Source organism: Taurulus bubalis, assembly GCF_910589615.1.
Source record: "Taurulus bubalis genome assembly, chromosome: 10".
In the NCBI taxonomy this organism is placed as follows: domain Eukaryota; kingdom Metazoa; phylum Chordata; class Actinopteri; order Perciformes; family Cottidae; genus Taurulus; species Taurulus bubalis.
In genome coordinates, this window is record NC_136598.1 from 25,549,545 (window position 1) to 25,569,079 (window position 19,535).

At 43.1% G+C, this 19,535-nt stretch overlaps 2 protein-coding genes across 3 annotated transcripts in view; one reads left to right on the forward strand and one right to left on the reverse strand.

Annotated features, from left to right (window-relative positions):
• Positions 1-3,748: 3,748 nt before the first annotated feature.
• LOC306742934 (C-type lectin lectoxin-Lei1-like) overlaps positions 3,749-19,535 on the reverse strand; it is a 29,627-nt gene continuing 13,840 nt past the window's right edge. The window contains exons 1-5 of one of the 2 annotated variants that reach the window (XM_079225390.1): positions 7,109-7,226; positions 6,883-7,022; positions 5,752-5,880; positions 5,178-5,298; positions 3,749-3,940 (exon numbers count right to left, since the gene is read on the reverse strand). In XM_079225390.1, coding sequence (XP_079081516.1) covers positions 3,855-3,940; positions 5,178-5,298; positions 5,752-5,880; positions 6,883-7,022; positions 7,109-7,178 — 546 coding nt within the window. In that variant the 5' untranslated portion in view covers positions 7,179-7,226 and the 3' untranslated portion in view covers positions 3,749-3,854. Of the gene's footprint in view, positions 3,941-5,177; positions 5,299-5,751; positions 5,881-6,882; positions 7,023-7,108; positions 7,227-19,535 lie in introns of those variants that run through there. The other variant, XM_079225391.1, reaches the window with a different exon arrangement.
• Positions 14,684-18,229, forward strand: LOC306742935 (C-type isolectin Sp-CL4-like). Its single transcript, XM_079225392.1, has 6 exons — positions 14,684-14,714; positions 14,845-14,962; positions 15,050-15,189; positions 16,321-16,449; positions 17,568-17,688; positions 18,003-18,229. The coding sequence occupies exons 2-6, from the start codon at positions 14,893-14,895 to the stop codon at positions 18,080-18,082; spliced, it is 540 nt and encodes a 179-aa protein (XP_079081518.1). The 5' UTR covers positions 14,684-14,714; positions 14,845-14,892; the 3' UTR covers positions 18,083-18,229.

Below are 19,535 nucleotides of genomic sequence, written 5' to 3' on the forward strand. Positions count from 1 at the left end.
ACTATGTACTATAAAAAAGAAATTGAAGAAGAAAAAAAAAAACACACTATTTACTATATTGTTTGAGTTTTCAACCGTCATAGCCATGCTACGCTGCAAAACAGTTTCTGTCCAGCTCCATGCAAAGGGCCACATCACACCCCCTGCACTTCCACGTCGTGTCCTTTCGCCGGCCTTGACTTGCAATGCTCACACTTCCTGCGACCCGTCGTGGCTTTCATGCTGGGGTCTGCTGCATCGCCGATGAGAACGGGAAGATGATCCGCAGGCAGCTGGGCAGGAGCCGTGCGAAGCGGCTTGCCACAGAGCTCAGCACTCAGCTGCTCCATGAAAGCCTGGCGCTGCATGGGCTTTGTTTGCTGGGCCAGACAGAGTTCATTGTGGAGAATGAAGCTGTTGGTGATGGCAATGTCCAGAAAATGATAAAAAAAAAGGTTTCTATACCAGCACATGGTCTTGTGTTGTGCAGAGTAATACTGAATGAGCTGGTCTGATAGCTCAACTCTATGCGTGTGCTCAGTGTACTTTGCAACTGGTGTGGGACAGGGAAGTGATGCCCTTGTCCGGGCGCCATCTTGCTGCTTCATCCTCCCCGGCACAGTTTTACCGAAGTATGCCGCGTGAATTGTGGAGCAGAACGATATTTCCCTCGTGTCCCTCCATTTCATATAGACGACGGGGCCGTCACAGATCCGTCTTATGGAGCCTCTCGCTGACTTCTTGGTGAGGGCGTTCACATCAGTCCGAGCGAATCCCTTGCGGTACTCATTGTACGACCCACGCCTGTGGGGCGTACAATGAGTACCGCGAGCAAATCTGCACGCAAGGAGAGCCATGACGAGATTGGGGCTGGAAAAGAAAGTGTTCATGTATATGTGGTAGCCTGTGCCGAGGTAACCGGGTTGCACAAGGGACATCACAACGTCATGGGACAGGCCATTTACAGAGGGGATGTGGCTTTGGCTGGTATGAATAGAAAAGTCCACTGTGTAGCTGTTCCTCGAGTCAACCAAGACGAACAACTTGAATCTGTCCTTCATGTACTGGGTCAGTCCAGTTTTAGTCTTGGAGGAGACCTTTCTCTCAGCCACAGCCAGGTCTCTGTGGGGGTGGTAAAAGGCCTTACAGGCGGTCTTGATGGTGTCCATCAGGGGTTTCAGTTGGAAGAGTTCGTCATGTTCGTCCGTGCCCCATTTCATCTCGTTGTGGACGTCCTCATCAGGGTCGCTGAGATGAAGGTTCCAAGATATTGTTGTGTATCTGTCGTGTGACATGATTTGAGATGGAAACGAAAAGGAGAAAAGTGGACTCTGCCTCCAGTAATCCGCAATACTGTCGAGCTTTAGAACGGCCATGTACAGAAGCAGCCCAATGTACTTGTAAAAACCCTCAACGTCCAAGTCTGCCCAGTCAAATGTTTAACATCGTAACTCTTTGGCTCTGGTTACACATTTAAATATAATCGCTAGTTAAATCCTCTCTGTACAGGATAAAGCACCAATGTCTCAGAAGTGATGTTGATATCTTTCTGCAGGTTCTTGGTCTCTTGCTCCATATCAGTCTGTTGTGGGGGAACAACGCGAGCTGGCTGCGGCCAACAGACTACCGGGAGCTTCAGCTCACGTGACCGGAACACAAACTCCCCGAAACGTGAACGTGTTTCCAGCGAGAGGAGAAATAAAAAGCACCAACCTGCGGGGTTCAACCCGACATCCATCGGTCCATCCATCGCTGCTCTGCTCCGGTCAGTAGTGATGTGTCCTCTCGTCGAGTAATCAGGAAGACCTTCGAGAAGAGCGACACGAGGCGCGTGTTGATGACGTAGATGGGGACGTACGAAGCCTCGCCCAGACGGCCGTACCACGTGACTGAATCAGGAAATGGTTTCGCGGGTTTCGCGTGCGACTCGGGAGTTGTTCCTCGGCTGGTTCCAGATGAGCCAGTCCGCAGAATCGATCGCTCTGACGTCATGAACAGTGGTCAACAATAAGGGGAGGAGCTGCTGTCCCTCAGACATGAGGAGTTGCTGACTGCTGACCCCTAGTGGTGAGAACAGGTCAGTGCACCAGAGTGTAAAATGTTAAAAGAGGCCCAGAGCTCAGTAGTTGGTGCTTCTCCATCAGCACGTACAGCCTGGATTATGGCCTCCACCTCCTCCCTAGAGAGGATAACCTAAATACTATTCATGTTGAATAGTTTTGAAACTTTAATAATAACCACACTTTTTTAATCACACTTTTTAAATCGGAAATAAATACCAGTCAAGGCTGGTGTGATTTGTGGTTGTTTGATGGCCCAATCCTGGTGTCCCCCCCTAAGGCCTTAAACCCTGAACCCTCAAGGATTCACTGACGTCACCTGATAAATGGTTGAGTGTGAGAGACTGTCGGTTTTGATATGGTGTAAATAGGAATGGGACAGCACTTTGCTGCAACAGTGATATCAAGATTTACGCTAGAAAAAATAGGGAAACATGAAACAGGCAATTGTGACTATTGTGGGCAAGAGGAAACAATAGAACATGTTATTTTACACAGAAATATGAGCATGAAAGAAGACAGCTAATTGGAAGCCTCGGCAAGGAAAAAGTACAGTTAGATATTACAGATTTTCTACAAAAGAACTATTTTTTGAAATTTTACTATTTCAAAGTAAAAAGTGAAAATAGGTATTAAAAAAAAGAACATATAGACCAGTGATTCTCAACTGGTGGGTCGCAGGCCTTTGCCTGAAAAAGGGGGTCACAAAAGGGGGTCACTCTGCTGGGCATATACCCGCAATTTAGGCCACCTTGCTGGGTTAACATCAGTGCATGTCCCCCTAAATCTAGAACTCATCCGATTTAGTGCCCCCTTATACGTGTCAGCCTCCTAGACTAGAGCCTACTGTAGATTTGGTTTGGGGAAGAAGTGACAATTCCTGCCATTTCGGTTAGGACGATTGGGCAAAATAGTCGGCCACATTAATGTAGTCAAAATGGCCTTTTTTGATTCATAAGGGAACTCAAAATGTGCCATCTCATGTGCTTTGTAGATTTGTATGGGGAAAGGCAGTATCCTTAAAATTCAAAAACGGCCATTTTCGACTAAATTAGTACTGCCGAATATTTTGTCCAAGAATTAGGTCCTTATTATCTTTCTGGTTCCTTGGTTCACAACAACAACTTGACCATTGTTACCACTTCTACAAGTACTGCTATGTTGGTTAGTTCAATTTCTTAGCCTGCTTTCTTTCCATGGTGTGTGTGTGTGTGTGTGTGTGCTTATTATTATAATTATTTCATTCAGAATGATCTGGATCATGCTTGATACCATGTCTGACACCTTACCTTTTGATGCATTGATGTACTTTAAGTACATTTGAGCTCTCCTGCGTTCAGCAGTGCAGTTCATCTCTCTAATAATTATTGAAAGCATTTATTCTTCCAGCATTTTAGGCCGATTCATTTTAATTTGACACTATAGCTTTCATATTTCCCAGCAAGCATTTCAGCTCTCAGTTTCTTTAAATACTGCACTTATGCATCGAGCTGTGAGTTTTGTATTCTAGCTTTCAGGTTTCATTCATTTCAGCTTTTAGCATTCACACGCTAAACAAATGCAACACGCTAAACAAATGCAACACATCATCATCATATGATATGATGAAGCTGTGTTTTCTACTGATGCCATGACATGAAGACAGATGGATCAACTGTCATACAGCTGAATACAAACAGAAGACACAGGAACCATCAACATGTCTTTTATGATGCTGAATATTTATTGCAGTAAATGTGAAAGCATGCAGTGTTTACAGTTGAAGAAGACTAGTCCAACTGCAGCTCTTCATGTTCACTCTGAACTACTAGAGTTTCACTCTGAACTACTAGACTTGAGTTTCGCTTGACACACAAAGGGTTTTCTGTAACCACAGTTTGCATCGTTCCAGGGTCCCCAGTCTGGAAAACAGAAAACAGGACAGTCATGTGATTAATGTGATTTCAGGGTTGTTGGTACTGAAGTGTCTTATTGTCAAGTTGTCTTTACACAGTGTGAACTTGCTATGAATGTGTGTACTTACTGCCTTATACTATAATAATGTATGCTCCTGATATGCCTCGTCCTTCACTTAAACCCTCTCTTCATGTGGAGGAAACCCAGGACTCTGAATACATTCATGTATTGTGTGAAACAGTTGTGTTAACGTCTGTATGAAGTTAACAACTGACTGTCAAATCAAATGAAGTTCAAATTAATTATATATAAACACTATTGATTGTCAGTTTTCAAATTGAATTAGATTAATCATAAAATAAAAGTTATCTTGTTCCAAGTAAAATATGGGATGTATTTATGAATGAATGAAAGAGTGAAAGAACAGAATGCTTTTGAAAAAGTTTTTTTTTAAATATTTTTAAAAAAAAAGTACCACTTGTTTCAGCTCTGTTCCTCTCCATTAACATCATTACTGGACAGTAAATTAATGTGTTGGCATTCTGGTCATATTGAGCTATCGGGTTTATTTTCTGTGCCTTCATCTCAGATGTGAGTGGGTACGTTTGCTCAAAGGTTCTGTGCTTTGTCTCGTAGTGGAGCTTCACATTGCTGCTTGTAATAATCATCTCGGTCTCTGAACATATGAGACATCACTTGAGTAAGAAGTTTATCAGAATACATATTTGATTATCTGAGAAGCGTCACGTGAGATGATTTACATGCATGTAGTTGGTCGTGTGTTTCTTGGACTGCTGAACGAGTGCCGTGAAGGCTGGAAAAGCTGCGCCAGTTGAAATAGAAGCGCTCTGTCAAAATGTAACTTCAAAACTTCTCAATATCTCTGGGCTCTAGGTTCAGGGTTCAGATACAACGCGTCTAGGACCGGATCCGGACCGCGGTCCTCCTACTAGTGACCCCTGCTTTGTTGCAGACATACAGACATTAAATACTCTGGTATCAAAGAGGTGTATATAGGATGGACTTCCCAATCTGACACAGTATTTTAAATGAGTGTGATATGAAGAGGTTCAGTGAGGTTTAAATGCAGCCCCTTCCTTCATGCTCATCTGGACTGTTTTCTTGAGCTACTTTAATAATCGTCCACCAGGGGTCATGAAAGTGTCTTTTCTTGAGGTTCAGAAGTCTACATTCATCTCTATTAAGTTATAAACTCTCCTCCTGAGTCTTTAGTTTGCTTACCAGGCCCCCAATTTATCTCAACGCAATGCTCTTGATTCCACCAATCGCTGTTGGGTTGGTCACGAGCCCAAAAGGTGTAGTTGACTTCAGACCCATCGGACCAAACTAATCCTTTATTACTCTGAAAAGAAACAATCAAACAGTTGATGTATTCTGGGTGTCAGGTTTTGGTTATCATTGTTGTAAGTTAGTATATTACTTATTATAAAATGGATAAAACATCATAATAATACAACAGTGCAGTGGAAGATATATATAAGCCTGCAGATTATGAATTCAATTGAATTATTACATTGTTTGAGTCAAATCTGAATCTGCATCATAACAGTAACATGTATCAGCCAGGTTAATGTAGTACTACAACATGTTACTCTGAGGTAGAAGTACACAGTAAGTAGTATACAGCTCAGTAGGATGTTTCCATGTGCTTCCGGGGCCTTTTGGTGAATTATTTTGGTGGACGATTAGTGAGAATAGTAACATAATTACATTTTTCAATAACACATCTTTACCTCTGTGATTTCATTCTAAACACATGAGAAGCACAAACTGAACAGAAACATTCACTTCTTACCCGAAACAGTCCGATCCAGTAATGAGCGTTTCCAGTCAAAACCCTGTACATGGCACATTTCACTTGGTCCAGCTCTCCACCGCTGTGGATTGATACCAGATCTCCATTTTCGAAGGTCCTACAGTGTCTCTGTAATCAAAAGAGATAATGAGGACTATTCTTCATCCTAATTCCCTGATTTTAACTTTTTTCTCCTGACCTGAAGTCATGAAGGCTGTTCAGAGAATACGCCCTTAACCCTAGAACACTAACGTTACAAACAGTAACACCATCACTAACATCGGGTATATTTCGGGTGAAAAAATAGGGAATCGTAAATAAAACATGATTTAAAATATAAATAATGGAGCTATGAACTTGTTCTTTGGTCCACATGTTCCTGGGACATGTGAGTCTTGTCCTGTGAAGGAAAAGTCTCCTTCAATGTTAAAACCATCCCAAATTTGTGCACCCTCTATCACTAACGTCGGGTGAAAATCACCCGAACACGTGACTGTTGAAAAACCAGGGAACGGAGCAGAAAGACACTCCCACCTTCAATAAGACACGCCTAACTATAATAAGACACGCCCACCTTCAATAAGACACGCCTAACTATAATAAGACACGCCCACCTTCAATAAGACACGCCTAACTGTAATAAGACACGCCCACCTTCAATAAGACACGCCTAACTATAATAAGACACGCCCATCTTCAATAAGACACGCCTAACTATAATAAGACACGCCCACCTTCAATAATGTCAGTGAGCAGCATGAAGCTACACAAATACCCACACAACTCAGACAAAAGCAACGCAATGAAAAATATGTAACCACAATCGAACGGGTGAAAATCACCCGACGTTCGTGTTCTAGGGTTAAAATGACCATTCTTTATGATTAATTTTCTATTTAAATTTTTCTCCAAATTGAATTTTCTTTTGCAGTTTCACATTTTAATTTAAATGACCATTCATAGCTGTACCTGCTTCATCAAAATACTTGATTATACATAAATGGACCTCTCATTTCCATAAATACAGCTTCCTCCTCTTTCCTCACATCTTCTAATGAAGTGATGAGACTGTGTGAACAGGATGAAGTCAAATGTACTGTCTGTAGTCTGGTGTGTGTTAGTTTTTATCACCATTGCATCTGCATAATTCATAGCTGGTCTAACGAACGCCTTCACACAGCGGTTTGGTCCGAACTGGTTCCAGCCTGGACCGAGATCGTTAGCACACTTATTGGCCGGATATTTGGTCCGACACATAAAATCAGGACTGCCTGTATCACAGAAAAAAAGAAGTCCTGTTAGTTTAGTGTTGCTTGTGTTTGTGTAGAAAGTTATTTAGTGACAGTTTGGTTCTTACATGCTGCAGAGGCTGACATGGACATCAGCACCACCAGAAGAAGGACGGCAGTCACCACAACAGGACGCATGGCTCAGGATTCAATGAATCTCACAGAACTCTACAACTGGAATATCACCTGGAAATGCCACAACGTTCAACCCCATTACAACAACCACTTCAGTTTTTTCCAGTTTTTAAACCCACAGATCAGATTAAAGTTATTTCTGTTCTCCTAAAACCTCCACCAAGAAACAAAGAGAACTCACTACAAGTGTCTTCTCCCTTGTTGCATCTCAGTCTAAAGGTCTGTTTAAATACCTTTCACAGCCATGCCTGAGGGTCTGAATGTTCGAACATTTAACTACTTCAACCGCACGTCTGTTTAACTTCCACGTCATCTCAGAAGTAGAGTCGTGTTCAGAGGAGCTGATACTGTTTCAAACTGCTGAACGCCCATCATAAAAGTTCATCATCACAATCTGTTTGCTGTGAAAGTCCTTCAGGGTGAGGAGTAGTCCTGCAGAAAACTAATTTAATCATGAAAGCAAACAGAAAGATCAACTGTCTATTTTAACGAGTATAGTACAACACGGTGCTGCTGTGTTTAATTAAGAAGGTTTTATTCGTCTTCTTTTTACCACCCAACTGCCAACAATGATAAGCAACTAGTGCACTCAGCGGTCCATGTGATGTCAAGCTGACATTTTTCTTCAACATTTCCCCCCTTGAGTGACTGTTTAGTCACTTACTAAACAGAAAATGTTGTTGCTCCTTTTAATCTTCTGGTTCATGTACTTTACACACAGCAGGGAACCACTCATGCATTTGGTTACTAGCTGATGCAGGTCTTCTTTGGGGTAGGGTCAGTGGAGGCTGTCACTACTTATAACTGGTTATCCACTATTATCACATCATGCAAGTATACAAATATGCCCTTTTATTAGCGTTACACTCTACTAATGTCACTCAATTAAGGCAACTTGACTAGTCAATGGCAGAATATGCTATTTTTCTCAGGCGGTTAGACCTGACAATCAATGCAAGCAAGATTACGTAAAGTTATATATTATGTTTATCACGACCGCAGGGCTTTTCTAAAACCACCCTGATAAACCGACATTACCACAGATCAATTTTATCTTTAGCTCGGTTATAGCTATTACATCCTATTGCTACGGCCCACGTCTTCCCTCAAGGGTTTCTTCTTGGGTACACCACAATAAGGGGTACACCACATATTTGCAAAAGCCCTGTCGGGTGATTGGGGCAATGTATTTCATGGCCAGGGCTTGTAGTCTCCGTAATTTGGCTGAGGAATGAGTAGACCACACAGGGATCTGTCCCATGTAGATTACGGCTACACAAGTATGCCTCTCAAGTTCCATTGTGATCCTTGTTGCTCTTCCGTTGCAATGGTAGGGATCATGCAGTCCTCACCTAGAACACTTTTAATAGAGTGCAAACCCTTTTATTCACCATTCATCCTGGCCGGTGTGTACATCCCACCTCAGGCACTCCAACGCCTGGCTGAGCAGATCAACACTATGGAGCACAAACACCCAGACTCCCTGCTCATTGTTCTTGGGGACTTTAACAGAGCAAACCTCAGTAAAGAACTGCCAAAATACAGGCAGCACATAAAGTGTAGCACCAGGAACAAAAACACACTGCAGCTTTGGGACTCTCTGATCACTGTCTGGTTCATCTTTTCCCGTCCTACAGGCAGAAACTAAAATTTGCAAAGCCTGTGGTGAAGACTGTGAAGAGATAGACCAATGACGCCAAGCTGGAGCTTCAGTCCTGCTTTGCCTCCACTGATTGGAGTGTTTTTGAGGCTGCTGCTACAGACCTGGATGAGCTAACTGACACTGTGAGCTAACTGACACATATAACAATAACAAACCCTGGTTCACTGCAAGGCTCACGCAGCTTCGTTGTGCTAAAGAGGAGGCCTACAGAGGTGGGGACAGGACTCTGTAAAACCAGGCCAGAAACACACTGACGAGGGAGATCAAGGTAGCCAAGAAGAGCTACACTGATAAGCTGGGAATAAAGTTTTCAGCCAACAACCCCTCGTCAGTTTGGAGAAGCCTGGAGGTACCATATGCTGCAACACCTTGAATCTCCAGGGTCATATGCAAGGGTTCTGTTTGTGGACTTCAGCTCCGCATTCAACACCATCATCCCGGAGGTTCTTCAACCCAAACTCTCCCAGCTCACTGTGCCAGGCCCCACCTGTCAGTGGATAACTAACTTCCTGTCAGACAGGACGCAACAGGTGACACTGGGAAAAATCACATCAAGCACCCGGACCACAAGCACTGGCGCCCCACAGGGATGTATGCTCTCCCCACTGCTCTTCTCCCTCTACACCAACGACTGCACCTCAGGGGACCCATCTGTTAAACTCCTGAAATTCGCAGACGACACAACGGTCATCGGCCTCATCAGGAACAGTGACGAGTCTGCGTACAGATGGGAGGTTGAACGGCTGGTCCTCTGGCGTGGCCAGAACCACCTAAGACTCAAGACTATGGATATGACAGTGGACTTCAGGAGTAGCCCCCCAACACTACCCCTCCTCGCCATACACAACAGCACTATGTCTGTGATGGAGTCCTTCAGGTTTCTGGGATCCACAATCTCCCGTGACCTGAAGTGGACCGCCAACATCAACACCATCCGGAAAAAGGCCCAGCAGAGGCTGTACTTCCTGCGCCAGCTCAGAGAGTACAACCTACCTCAGGAGCTGCTGATCCTGTTTTACTCCATCACTGTGTGGTTTGGATCGGCCACCAAACAGGACAGAGTCAGACTACAGCGGATCGTCAGGTCTGCAGAGAGAACTATTGGTTCCAGCCTAACCTCCATTCTGGACTTGGACACCGCCAGAGTCAGGAAACGGGCTGGAAAGATCCCTGTAGACCCTCTCACCCTGGACACAAGCTGTTCCAACTCCTCCCCTCTAGTAGGCGCTACAGAGCACTGTACCCCAAAACCACCAGACACAGGAACAGCTTCTTTCCACTGGCCGTCACCCTGATGAACAATTAATCAGACACCTCCATCTGCACTATCTGCACTTTTTTTGACTACTGTCTTTTTTAATGGAAATGAATTTACCTTATCAATCTCCTTTAGAGAAAACACATGTGAAGTGAAACACTTAAATGTCTTTCAGCATTTATTAAACAGAAACTTGGAATAATTCAATTGAATGGGCAGAGCTCGTCACCACAGATGGTTCGGAGGACTGACCTGGAAAAATAGGTCAATATAAGTTTTATACATCAACAATTATTATTTAAATGTTTGCCCTTTTCCCGCCTCCCCGTGCTCTTCCTCACACTGTCTCCGCATTGTCCTTGCAGTGTGCAGACAGGAGACAGGCCTTGGTACCCATCTGGCGCCTGCCACTTGGTCGCGGCCCTGAGGAGCAAGAGTGAGAGGAAAGAAAGAAAACAAATGAAAGGAATCCCAAACACTACAGATATCCACCTGTTATTGTTCCACCCGGATGGCGCTGATTAGACTGGGTCAAGAGGAACTGAACTCAGCTACACATTTAAGAATAAAGCACTTATGATAAATGTCCACCACATCTACAACACGTGGCGTTTATAGTCCAATCTAAGAGCCAATCAGCTCTCTGATGTGGCGACAGCCAGGTGTTACCCATCATGCACTGGGCCACGCAGTCGGTGGAGAGCGTCGTGAGATAATCGTTGACCATGTGTGCATGACATCAGAGCACACAAATCTAACCAGCATGCATATTATTACAAGAACACACACACACACACTAACACACATACATACATACATACATACATACACACACACACACACACACACACACACACACACGCACCACGGAAAGAAGGCAGGCTAAGAAACTGATAAACTGTGATCCATGCACATGTACACAACAAACAGCGCTGGCTTTGGTTCAGAAACAATGTGTTGATAGACAATGCAAGGTCAAATTCAAAGTCAAACAAGCTGAAGGCAAAACCAACATAGCAGTACTTGTAGAAGTGTTAACAATAGTCAAGTTGTTGTTGTGAACCAAGGAACCAGAAAGATAATAAGGACCTAATTCTTGGACAAAATTTTCGGCAGTACTAATTTAGTCAAAATGGCCGTTTTTCGAATTATAAGGACACTGCCTTTCCCCATACAAATCTACAAAGCACATGAGATTGCACTTTTTGAGTTCCCTTATGAATCAAAAAAGGCCATTTTGACTACAATCATGTGGCTGACTATTTTGCCCAATCGTCCTAACCGAAATGGCAGGAATTGTCACTTCTTCCCCAAACCAAATCTACAGTAGGCTCTAGTCTAGGAGGCTGACACGTATAAGGGGGCATTCCTGGGAACAGCTCACTAAGTTTACCAAGTTTCAACTAAATCGGATGAGTTTTAGATTTAGGGGGACATGCACTGATGTTAACCCAGCAAGGTGGCCTAAATTGCGGGTATATGCCCAGCAGAGTGAACCCCTTTCCTGGTGGAATTTTTAAATCCATCCAATTTGTTTGAAATGCCCCACAGCTGTAGAACTGTACTTCATCGTAACCCCTCTTAAATGTCAGAGCCCTAGCTAAGAGCAACTGTCTTGCAGAATGTTGTGGGTATACTTGGGAACAATTGGAGAAAATAGTCAGCTGTACTAATTTAGTTGAAATGTCCAATTGTAAGGGGAACTCAAAAAATGCCATCTCAACTCGGCTGCATCCACACTAATACCTTTTCATTTTAAACCGGCGTGCTCTACTGTAAAAATGTACGATGGGCTTTTCCATTGCCGGTCTTCTCAATGGACGCAGATTCAGCTTTTGACCAGCTTGAAAAGGGATATATATCTGTAACGACTCTGCATTAACACAGTGAGTTTCGGGCGGCTCAAAAGGCAACGCACTCTGGATTCGCGGTTAGTAACAAGCTTTATTGTCTTTGAACAGCTGACTCGTGTGCGCTCTCGGCCTCGCCCCCGAGCGCACCTGCCTGCTTGCACCTGCCTGCTTGCACCTGCCTGCTCGTTCATCTGATGCTACTCCTGTTTTAACGGGGAGACACACACACACACACACACACACACAATTGCCCCCAGCTGCTGCTGATTACCTCATCACTAATACTCATTACTAATACTTCTGGCGCCGCACGAGTGGCTGCCTTTTACAGTTGTTTTCTTATATTATGTTATTTCTTGTTACTTCTTGTCACTTTTTTTCCCCCTGCAACTACACTGCAAAAAAGGTATTTCAAGAAAGTAAAAAAAGCCTTGTATCAAGAAAATAAGTCATATTTGCCCAAAAAAAGAATATTAATCTTGTCAAGCATGTTTTGATTAGAAAAAATATCTAATTTTAGGAAAGTATGCCTTACTTTTTCTTGATTTTTGGCTTATTTTAAGAAATCTTGTCAAGCAAAAAAATCTGCCAATGGGGTAAGGTTTTTTTGCTTTGATATAGAATGATTTGATTGAATAAAAGAATGTTTTGCTTCTTTCTAGAAGGGCTGTTTTTGCAGTGTAGATAAAATTTTTAACGGTGCAGTATGGCAGCTAGACACGTCGAGCTTGTCGTGGTCTACCTGTTGTTAATTTTAATTTTCACCTCCGTGTCTGGGGACCCACCATGGTCCAGTTGTTTACTCAAGGGACCAGCTGTTAGCATTCCGGGACACGGCGGTGCTACTACCCGAGGAGAGACCCGATGTTCCCCGCGAGCTGAGGAGGAAGAAACGGGGAAGCCGTGTGGGGGCGGAACGTCGCGCCAGGAAAAGACGCTACAAACCCGTCCTACCCTCCATCATCATGGGAAACGTGAGGTCTCTCCCTAACAAGATGGACGAGCTAGCGGCACTGACTCGCCATCAGAGGGAATACCGGGAGTGTAGCCTCATGGTGTTCACGGAGACTTGGCTAACCGAGCTAACTCCGGACACGCACGCTGCGCTGGACGGGTTCCACATCATACGGGCGGACAGGACAACGGAGAGCGGTAAGAGGAAGGGAGGAGGACTGGCAGTGTTTGTGAACGATAGATGGTGTAACTCTGGGCACGTCACTGTTAAGGAGCAGACCTGCACTAAGGACATTGAGCTGTTAGCTGTTAGCATGAGGCCACACTATCTGCCAAGGGAATTCTCGCATGTTATTATGGTGGCTGCGTATATCCCCCCCCCCTCTGCTGGCGCTGAAGCGGCCTGTGACGTCATCCACTCGGCGACAAGCAGGCTGCTGACACAACACCCCAATGCTCTCCTCCTTATCTCTGGGGACTTTAATCATGCTGCTCCGTCCTCCACTCTGCCCACATTCACCCAGTATGTCAAATGCCACACCAGAGACAATAAGACACTGGATCTTCTCTATGCCAACACCAAGGAGGCATATTCATCAACACCACTCCCTCCCCTGGGCCGATCTGACCACAACCTGGTGCACCTCTTGCCTGTGTACACTACTCTTGCACAGAAGCAGCCAGCTGTGACCCGCACAGTTAGACGATGGACCGATGGAGCCGAGGAGGCTCTGAAGGACTGTTTCGAAACAACTGTGGGAAGTATTCAGTGATGCCCATGGGGAAGACATCGACGGTCTCACCAACTGCATCACGGACTACATCAACTTCTGTGTGGAGAACACTGTACCCACCAGGACTGTGCGGTGCTTCTCAAACAGCAAACCCTGGATTTCCCCAGAGATAAAGGCCCTCCTCAAGGAAAAAAAGAGGGCTTTTAGATCTGGTAACAAAGAGGAGCTGAGGACTGTGCAGAGGGAGCTGAGGATGAAGATCAGGGAGGGGAAAGAGATCTACAGGATGAAGATGGAGGACCAGCTGCAGCAGAAGAACACCATCGGGGTCTGGAAGGGCCTCAAGGCCGTTTCTGGGTTCAAGGGCCCTCAACCTGCTCAAGCCCCAACAGATGCAACTGCCCCTGCGTTGGAGAGGATTGCTTCTGCAATACTGCCAGCAACATGGGAAAGGGCCAAAATATACCAAGCTGAATTATAAATATTATACATGCATAATATATTAAAGAACTCAGTACAAACGTGAAGCATGAATCTATGGTCAACATGTGGTTAAACGTTGTACTATATTCTGATGGAAACCTGCTAGCTTATGGCAAGTCAACATGTCTGTCATTGTCTGTACATTGATGGTCAGCTGATGTCAGCTTGACATCACATGGACTGCTGAGTGCACTAGTTGCTCATCATTGTTGGCAGTTGGATGGTAAAAAGAAGAAGAATAACACCTTCTTATTAAACACAGCAGCACCGTGTTGTACTTTACTCGTTAAAATAGACAGTTGATCTTTCTGTTTGCTTTCATGATTAAATTAGTTTTCTGCAGGACTACTCCTCACCCTGAAGGACTTTCACAGCAAACAGATTGTGATGATGAACTTTTATGATGGGCGTTCAGCAGTTTGAAACAGTATCAGCTCCTCTGAACACGACTCTACTTCTGAGATGATGTGGAAGTTAAACAGATGTGCGGTTGAAGTAGTTAAATGTTCGAACATTCAGACCCTCAGGCATGGCTGTGAAAGGTATTTAAACAGACCTTTAGACTGAGATGCAACAAGGGAGAAGACACTTGTGGTGAGTCCTCTTTGTTTCTTGGTGGAGGTTTTAGGAGAACAGAAATAGCTTTAATCTGATCTGTGGGTTTAAAAACTGGAAAGAACTGAAGTGGTTGTTGTAATGGGGTTGAACGGTGTGGCATTTCCAGGTGATATTCCAGTTGTAGAGTTCTGTGAGAGTCATTGAATCCTGAGCCATGCGTCCTGTTGTGGTGACTGCCGTCCTTCTTCTGGTGGTGCTGATGTCCATGTCAGCCTCTGCAGCATGTAAGAACCAAACTGTCACAAAATAACTTTCTACACAGACACCAGGAACACTAAACTAACAGGACTTTTTTTTTCTCTGTGAAACAGGGAATCCTGATTACATGTGTCGGACCAAATATCCGGCCAATAATTGTACTAAGGATCTCGGTCCAGGCTGGAAACAGTTCGGACCAAACCGCTGTGTGAAGGCGTTCGTTAGACCATATTCGAATTATGCAGATGCAATGGTGATAAAAACAAACACACACCAGACTACAGACAGTACATTTGACTTCATCCTGTTCACACAGTCTCATCACTTCATCAGAAGATGTGAGGAAAGAGGAGGAAGCTGTATTTATGGAAATGAGAAGTCCATTTATGTATAATCAAGTATTTTGATGAAGCAGGTACAGCTATAAAGGGTCATTTACCCAGAGTAAAAATTGGCAAATCATTTCTTATAATTTTGGCATTTTTGAAAATAATCGAAAATATTATTGGTAATTTTTCACATTAAAAACTTGAATTCAAACATTTAAAATGAAATGTGAAACTGCAAAAGAAAATTCAATTTGGAGAAAAATTTAAATAGAAAATTAATCATAAAGAATGGTCATTTTAACCCTAGAACACGAACGTCGGGTGATTTTCACCCGTTCGATTGTGGTTACGTATTTTTCATTGCGTTGCTTTTGTCTGAGTTGTGTGGGTCTTTGTGTAGCTTCATGCTGCTCACTGACATTATTGAAGGTGGGCGTGTCTTATTATAGTTAGGCGTGTCTTATTGAAGGTGGGCGTGTCTTATTATAGTTAGGCGTGTCTTATTGAAGGTAGGAGTGTCTTTCTGCTCCGTTCCCTGGTTTTTCAACAGTCACGTGATCGGGTGATTTTCACCCGACGTTAGTAATAGAGGGTGAAAAAATGTCGGATGGTTTTAACATTGAAGGAGAATTTTCCTTCACAGGACAAGACTCACATGTCCCAGGAACATGTGGACAAGTTCATAGCTCCGTTATTTATATTTTGAATCATGTTTTATTTTCAATTCCCAAATTTTTCACCCAATTTTGAGCCTCTTTTAGGGTCCTGTTTATTGTTTATGAGAAGTTCTAAAGAGTAAAATAAAAGAAGAGTACTTCAATTTTCCTTGTATTGTTGTATTATAATATATTTGGATGAGAAGTATTTTTTATCAGGTACATTATATCGGGGGAAATATACCCGATGTTAGTGATGGTGTTACTGTTTGTAACGTTAGTGTTCTAGGGTTAAGGGCGTATTCTCTGAACAGCCTTCATGACTTCAGGTCAGGAGAAAAAAGTTCAAATCAGGGAATTAGGATGAAGAATAATCCTCATTATCTCTTTTGATTACAGAGACACTGTATGACCTTCGAAAATGGAGATCTGGTATCAATCCACAGCTATAAAGAGCTGGAACAAGTGGAATGTGCCATGTACAGGGTTTTGACGGAAAACGCTCATTACTGGATCGGAATGTTTCAGGTAAGAAGTAAATGTTTCTGTTCAGTTTGTGCCTCTCATGTGTTTCAAAATAAATCACAGAGGTAAAGATGTGTTATTGAAAAATGTAATTATGTTACTATTCTCACTAATCGTACCCCAAAATAATTCACCAAAAGGCCCCGGAAGCACATGGAAACATCCTACTGAGCTGTATACTACTTACTGTGTACTTCTACCTCAGAGTAACATGTTGTAGTACTGCATTAACCTGGCTGACACATGTTACTGTTATGATGCAGATTCAGATTTGACTCAAACAATGTAATAATTCAATTGAATGCATAATAACTACTATTAATAGTTTTCTGCAGGCTTATAGATATCTTCCACTGCACTGTTGTATAATTATGATGTTTTACCCATTTTATAATAAGTAATATCCTAACTTACAACAGTGATTACCAAAACCTTACACCCAGAATACCTCTGAGATGTACTAAAAATAACAATGTTTATTTCTGAGATCCAGTGGAGTAGAAATGTTTCAAATGTGTGAAATACAAAGAAAACATAATGTAAAACTATAATAGTAACAGACTTGTGCTGTTGATAGCTCATGATGGTGTAGAACTGAAGAAGTAGTTAAACTATTGAACAATATTATTCTGGTTACTTTGACGTATTAAAGTCCCAGTGATTTAGTATCCAGGAGACAACTCCAATTCAATTCAGTTCATTTTATAAAGCCCAAAATCACAAATACAAATTTGCCTCGGAGGGCTTTACAGTCTGTACACATTACACCCCTGTCCCGGGACCTCACATCGGATCAGGAAAAACTCCCAAAGTAAAGATAGTAAAAACCCTTTCACAGGGAAAACAGGGAAGAAACCTGAGGGAGAGCAACAGAGGAGGATCCCTCTCCCCGGATGGACGGAAGCAATAGAGTCATGTGACCAGAATGAATAACGCAGCGGAGTTACAGCACATTACATGAATGTACAATGCAAAGACATACGAGTCAAACTAGAGCATCATAAACCAGCTGACCAGTGGATTGTTAATCATAATTATGTTGAGTTGAAAAACACAGACCGTTTGAATTTTAGTGCAGCAGTCTTTCTCAGGTGATCAACTTTTTGATTGTTTCTTTTCAGCGTCCTGAAGGATTAATTTGGTCCGATGGGTCTGAAATCGACTACACCAATTGGGCTAGTAACCAACCCGACAGCGATTGGGGGAATCAAGAGCATTGCGTTGAGATGAACTTCGGGCCTGGTAAGCAAACTAAAGACTCAGGAGGAGAGGTTATAACTTAATAGAGATGAACGTAGACTTACGTAGACGTTAACACAACTGTTTCACACAATACATGAATGTATTCAGAGTCCTGGGTTTCCTCCACATGAAGAGAGGGTTTAAGTGAAGGATGAGGCATATCAGGAGCATACATTATTATAGTATAAGGCAGTAAGTACACACATTCATAGCAAGTTTACACTGTGTCAAGACAACTTGACAATAAGACACTTCAGTACCAACAACCCTGAAATCACATTAATCACATGACTGTCCTGTTTTCTGTTTTCCAGAGTGGGGACCCTGGAACGATGCAAACTGTGATGCAAAAAAACCACATGTGTGTCAAGTGAATCTCTGTAATTCAGTGTGAAACTCTAGTAGTTCAGAGTGAGACTCTAGTAGTTCAGAGTGAGACTCTAGTAGTTCAGAGTGAACATGAAGAGCTGCAGTTGGACTAGTCTTCTTCAACTGTAACCACTGCAAGCTTTCACATTTACTGCAATAAATATTCAGCATCATAAAGACATGTTGATGGTTCCTGTGTCTTCTGTTTGTATTCAGCTGTATGACAGTTGATCCATCTGTCTTCATGTCATGGCATCAGTAGAAAACACAGCTTCATCATATCACTCATCAAGACAGACTGAAGGCTGAGAAACCAGAGGGAACCAAACACTGATGAATCCAGACAACATAAAACAGGATAACAATGATATGACTAACCGAAATGGCAGGAATTGTCACTTCTTCCCCAAACCAAATCGCTAGACTAGAGTAGGCTCTAGTCTAGGAGGCTGAGACTTAAAAGGGGGCATTCCTGGGAACAGCTCTCTAAGTTTACCAAGTTTCAACTAAATCGGATGAGTTTTAGATTTAGGGGGACATGCACTGATGTTAACCCAGCAAGGTGGCCTAAATTGCGGGTATATGCCCAGCAGAGTGACCCCCTTTCCTTGTGTATTTTTTAAATCCATCCAATTTGTTTGAAATGCCCCACAGCTGTAGAACTGTACTTCATCGTAACCCCTCTTAAATGTCAGAGCCCTAGCTAAGAGCAACTGTCTTGCAAAGTGTTGTGGGTATACTTGGGAACAATTGGAGAAAATAGTCAGCTGTACTAATTTAGTGGAAATGTCCAATTATAACGGGAACTAAAAAAATGCCATCTCAACTAGGCTGCATCCACACTAATACCTTTTCATTTTAAACCGGCGTGCTCTACTGTAAAAATGTACGATGGGCTTTTCCATTGCCGGTCTTGACGCAGATTCAGCTTTTGACCGGCTTGAAAAGGGATATATATCTGAAACGACTCTGCGTTAACCCCGTGAGTTTCGGGCGGCTCAAAAGGCAACACACTCTTTTCAAGAAATTGGGTTTGGTTCAATTTTTTACAGATTGAACTTGTAGACACCTCATCCAAAATGTCTGGGGTCACTAATGGTAAGCAATCACAGTATTCATATCTGTGAATGGCGGTCAGGAATGCCCAGTCAGTCCACTGTTACTTGCTATCCATCAATAAGTGGAAGTAGTAAATGGCTGGTTTTCATTTTTCATGATCCGTCATGTTGAGTGTGAGCGTGCCCGGCGGACATTTTGAGAGGTGTTGTGGGGGGATTACCAGTAAGGGGTTTGTTTAAATATATATAGGTATGTTAGGCATTGTTCATTCTTTCACCTCTAGACCATTCTTAGACTGCTGCTGTTTGGTGCTGCTGCTGCTGCTACTGTTGGTACTGTTGGAGCTCACTTGGATTCAAAGCAAAATGCAGTCTTCCCGTTATCTGGATAAGACCCCCGGCCGCCCTGTTGTAGGTGTG

Bases quoted from the DNA above. Each gene is read 5' to 3' on its own strand.
- LOC306742935 (XM_079225392.1), top strand. From the start codon at position 14,893: ATGCGTCCTGTTGTGGTGACTGCCGTCCTTCTTCTGGTGGTGCTGATG. The intron at 14,963-15,049 runs GTAAGAACCAAA...TCTGTGAAACAG, and splicing joins CATGTCAGCCTCTGCAGCAT to GGAATCCTGATTACATGTGT. The intron at 16,450-17,567 runs GTAAGAAGTAAA...GTTTCTTTTCAG, and splicing joins ACTGGATCGGAATGTTTCAG to CGTCCTGAAGGATTAATTTG.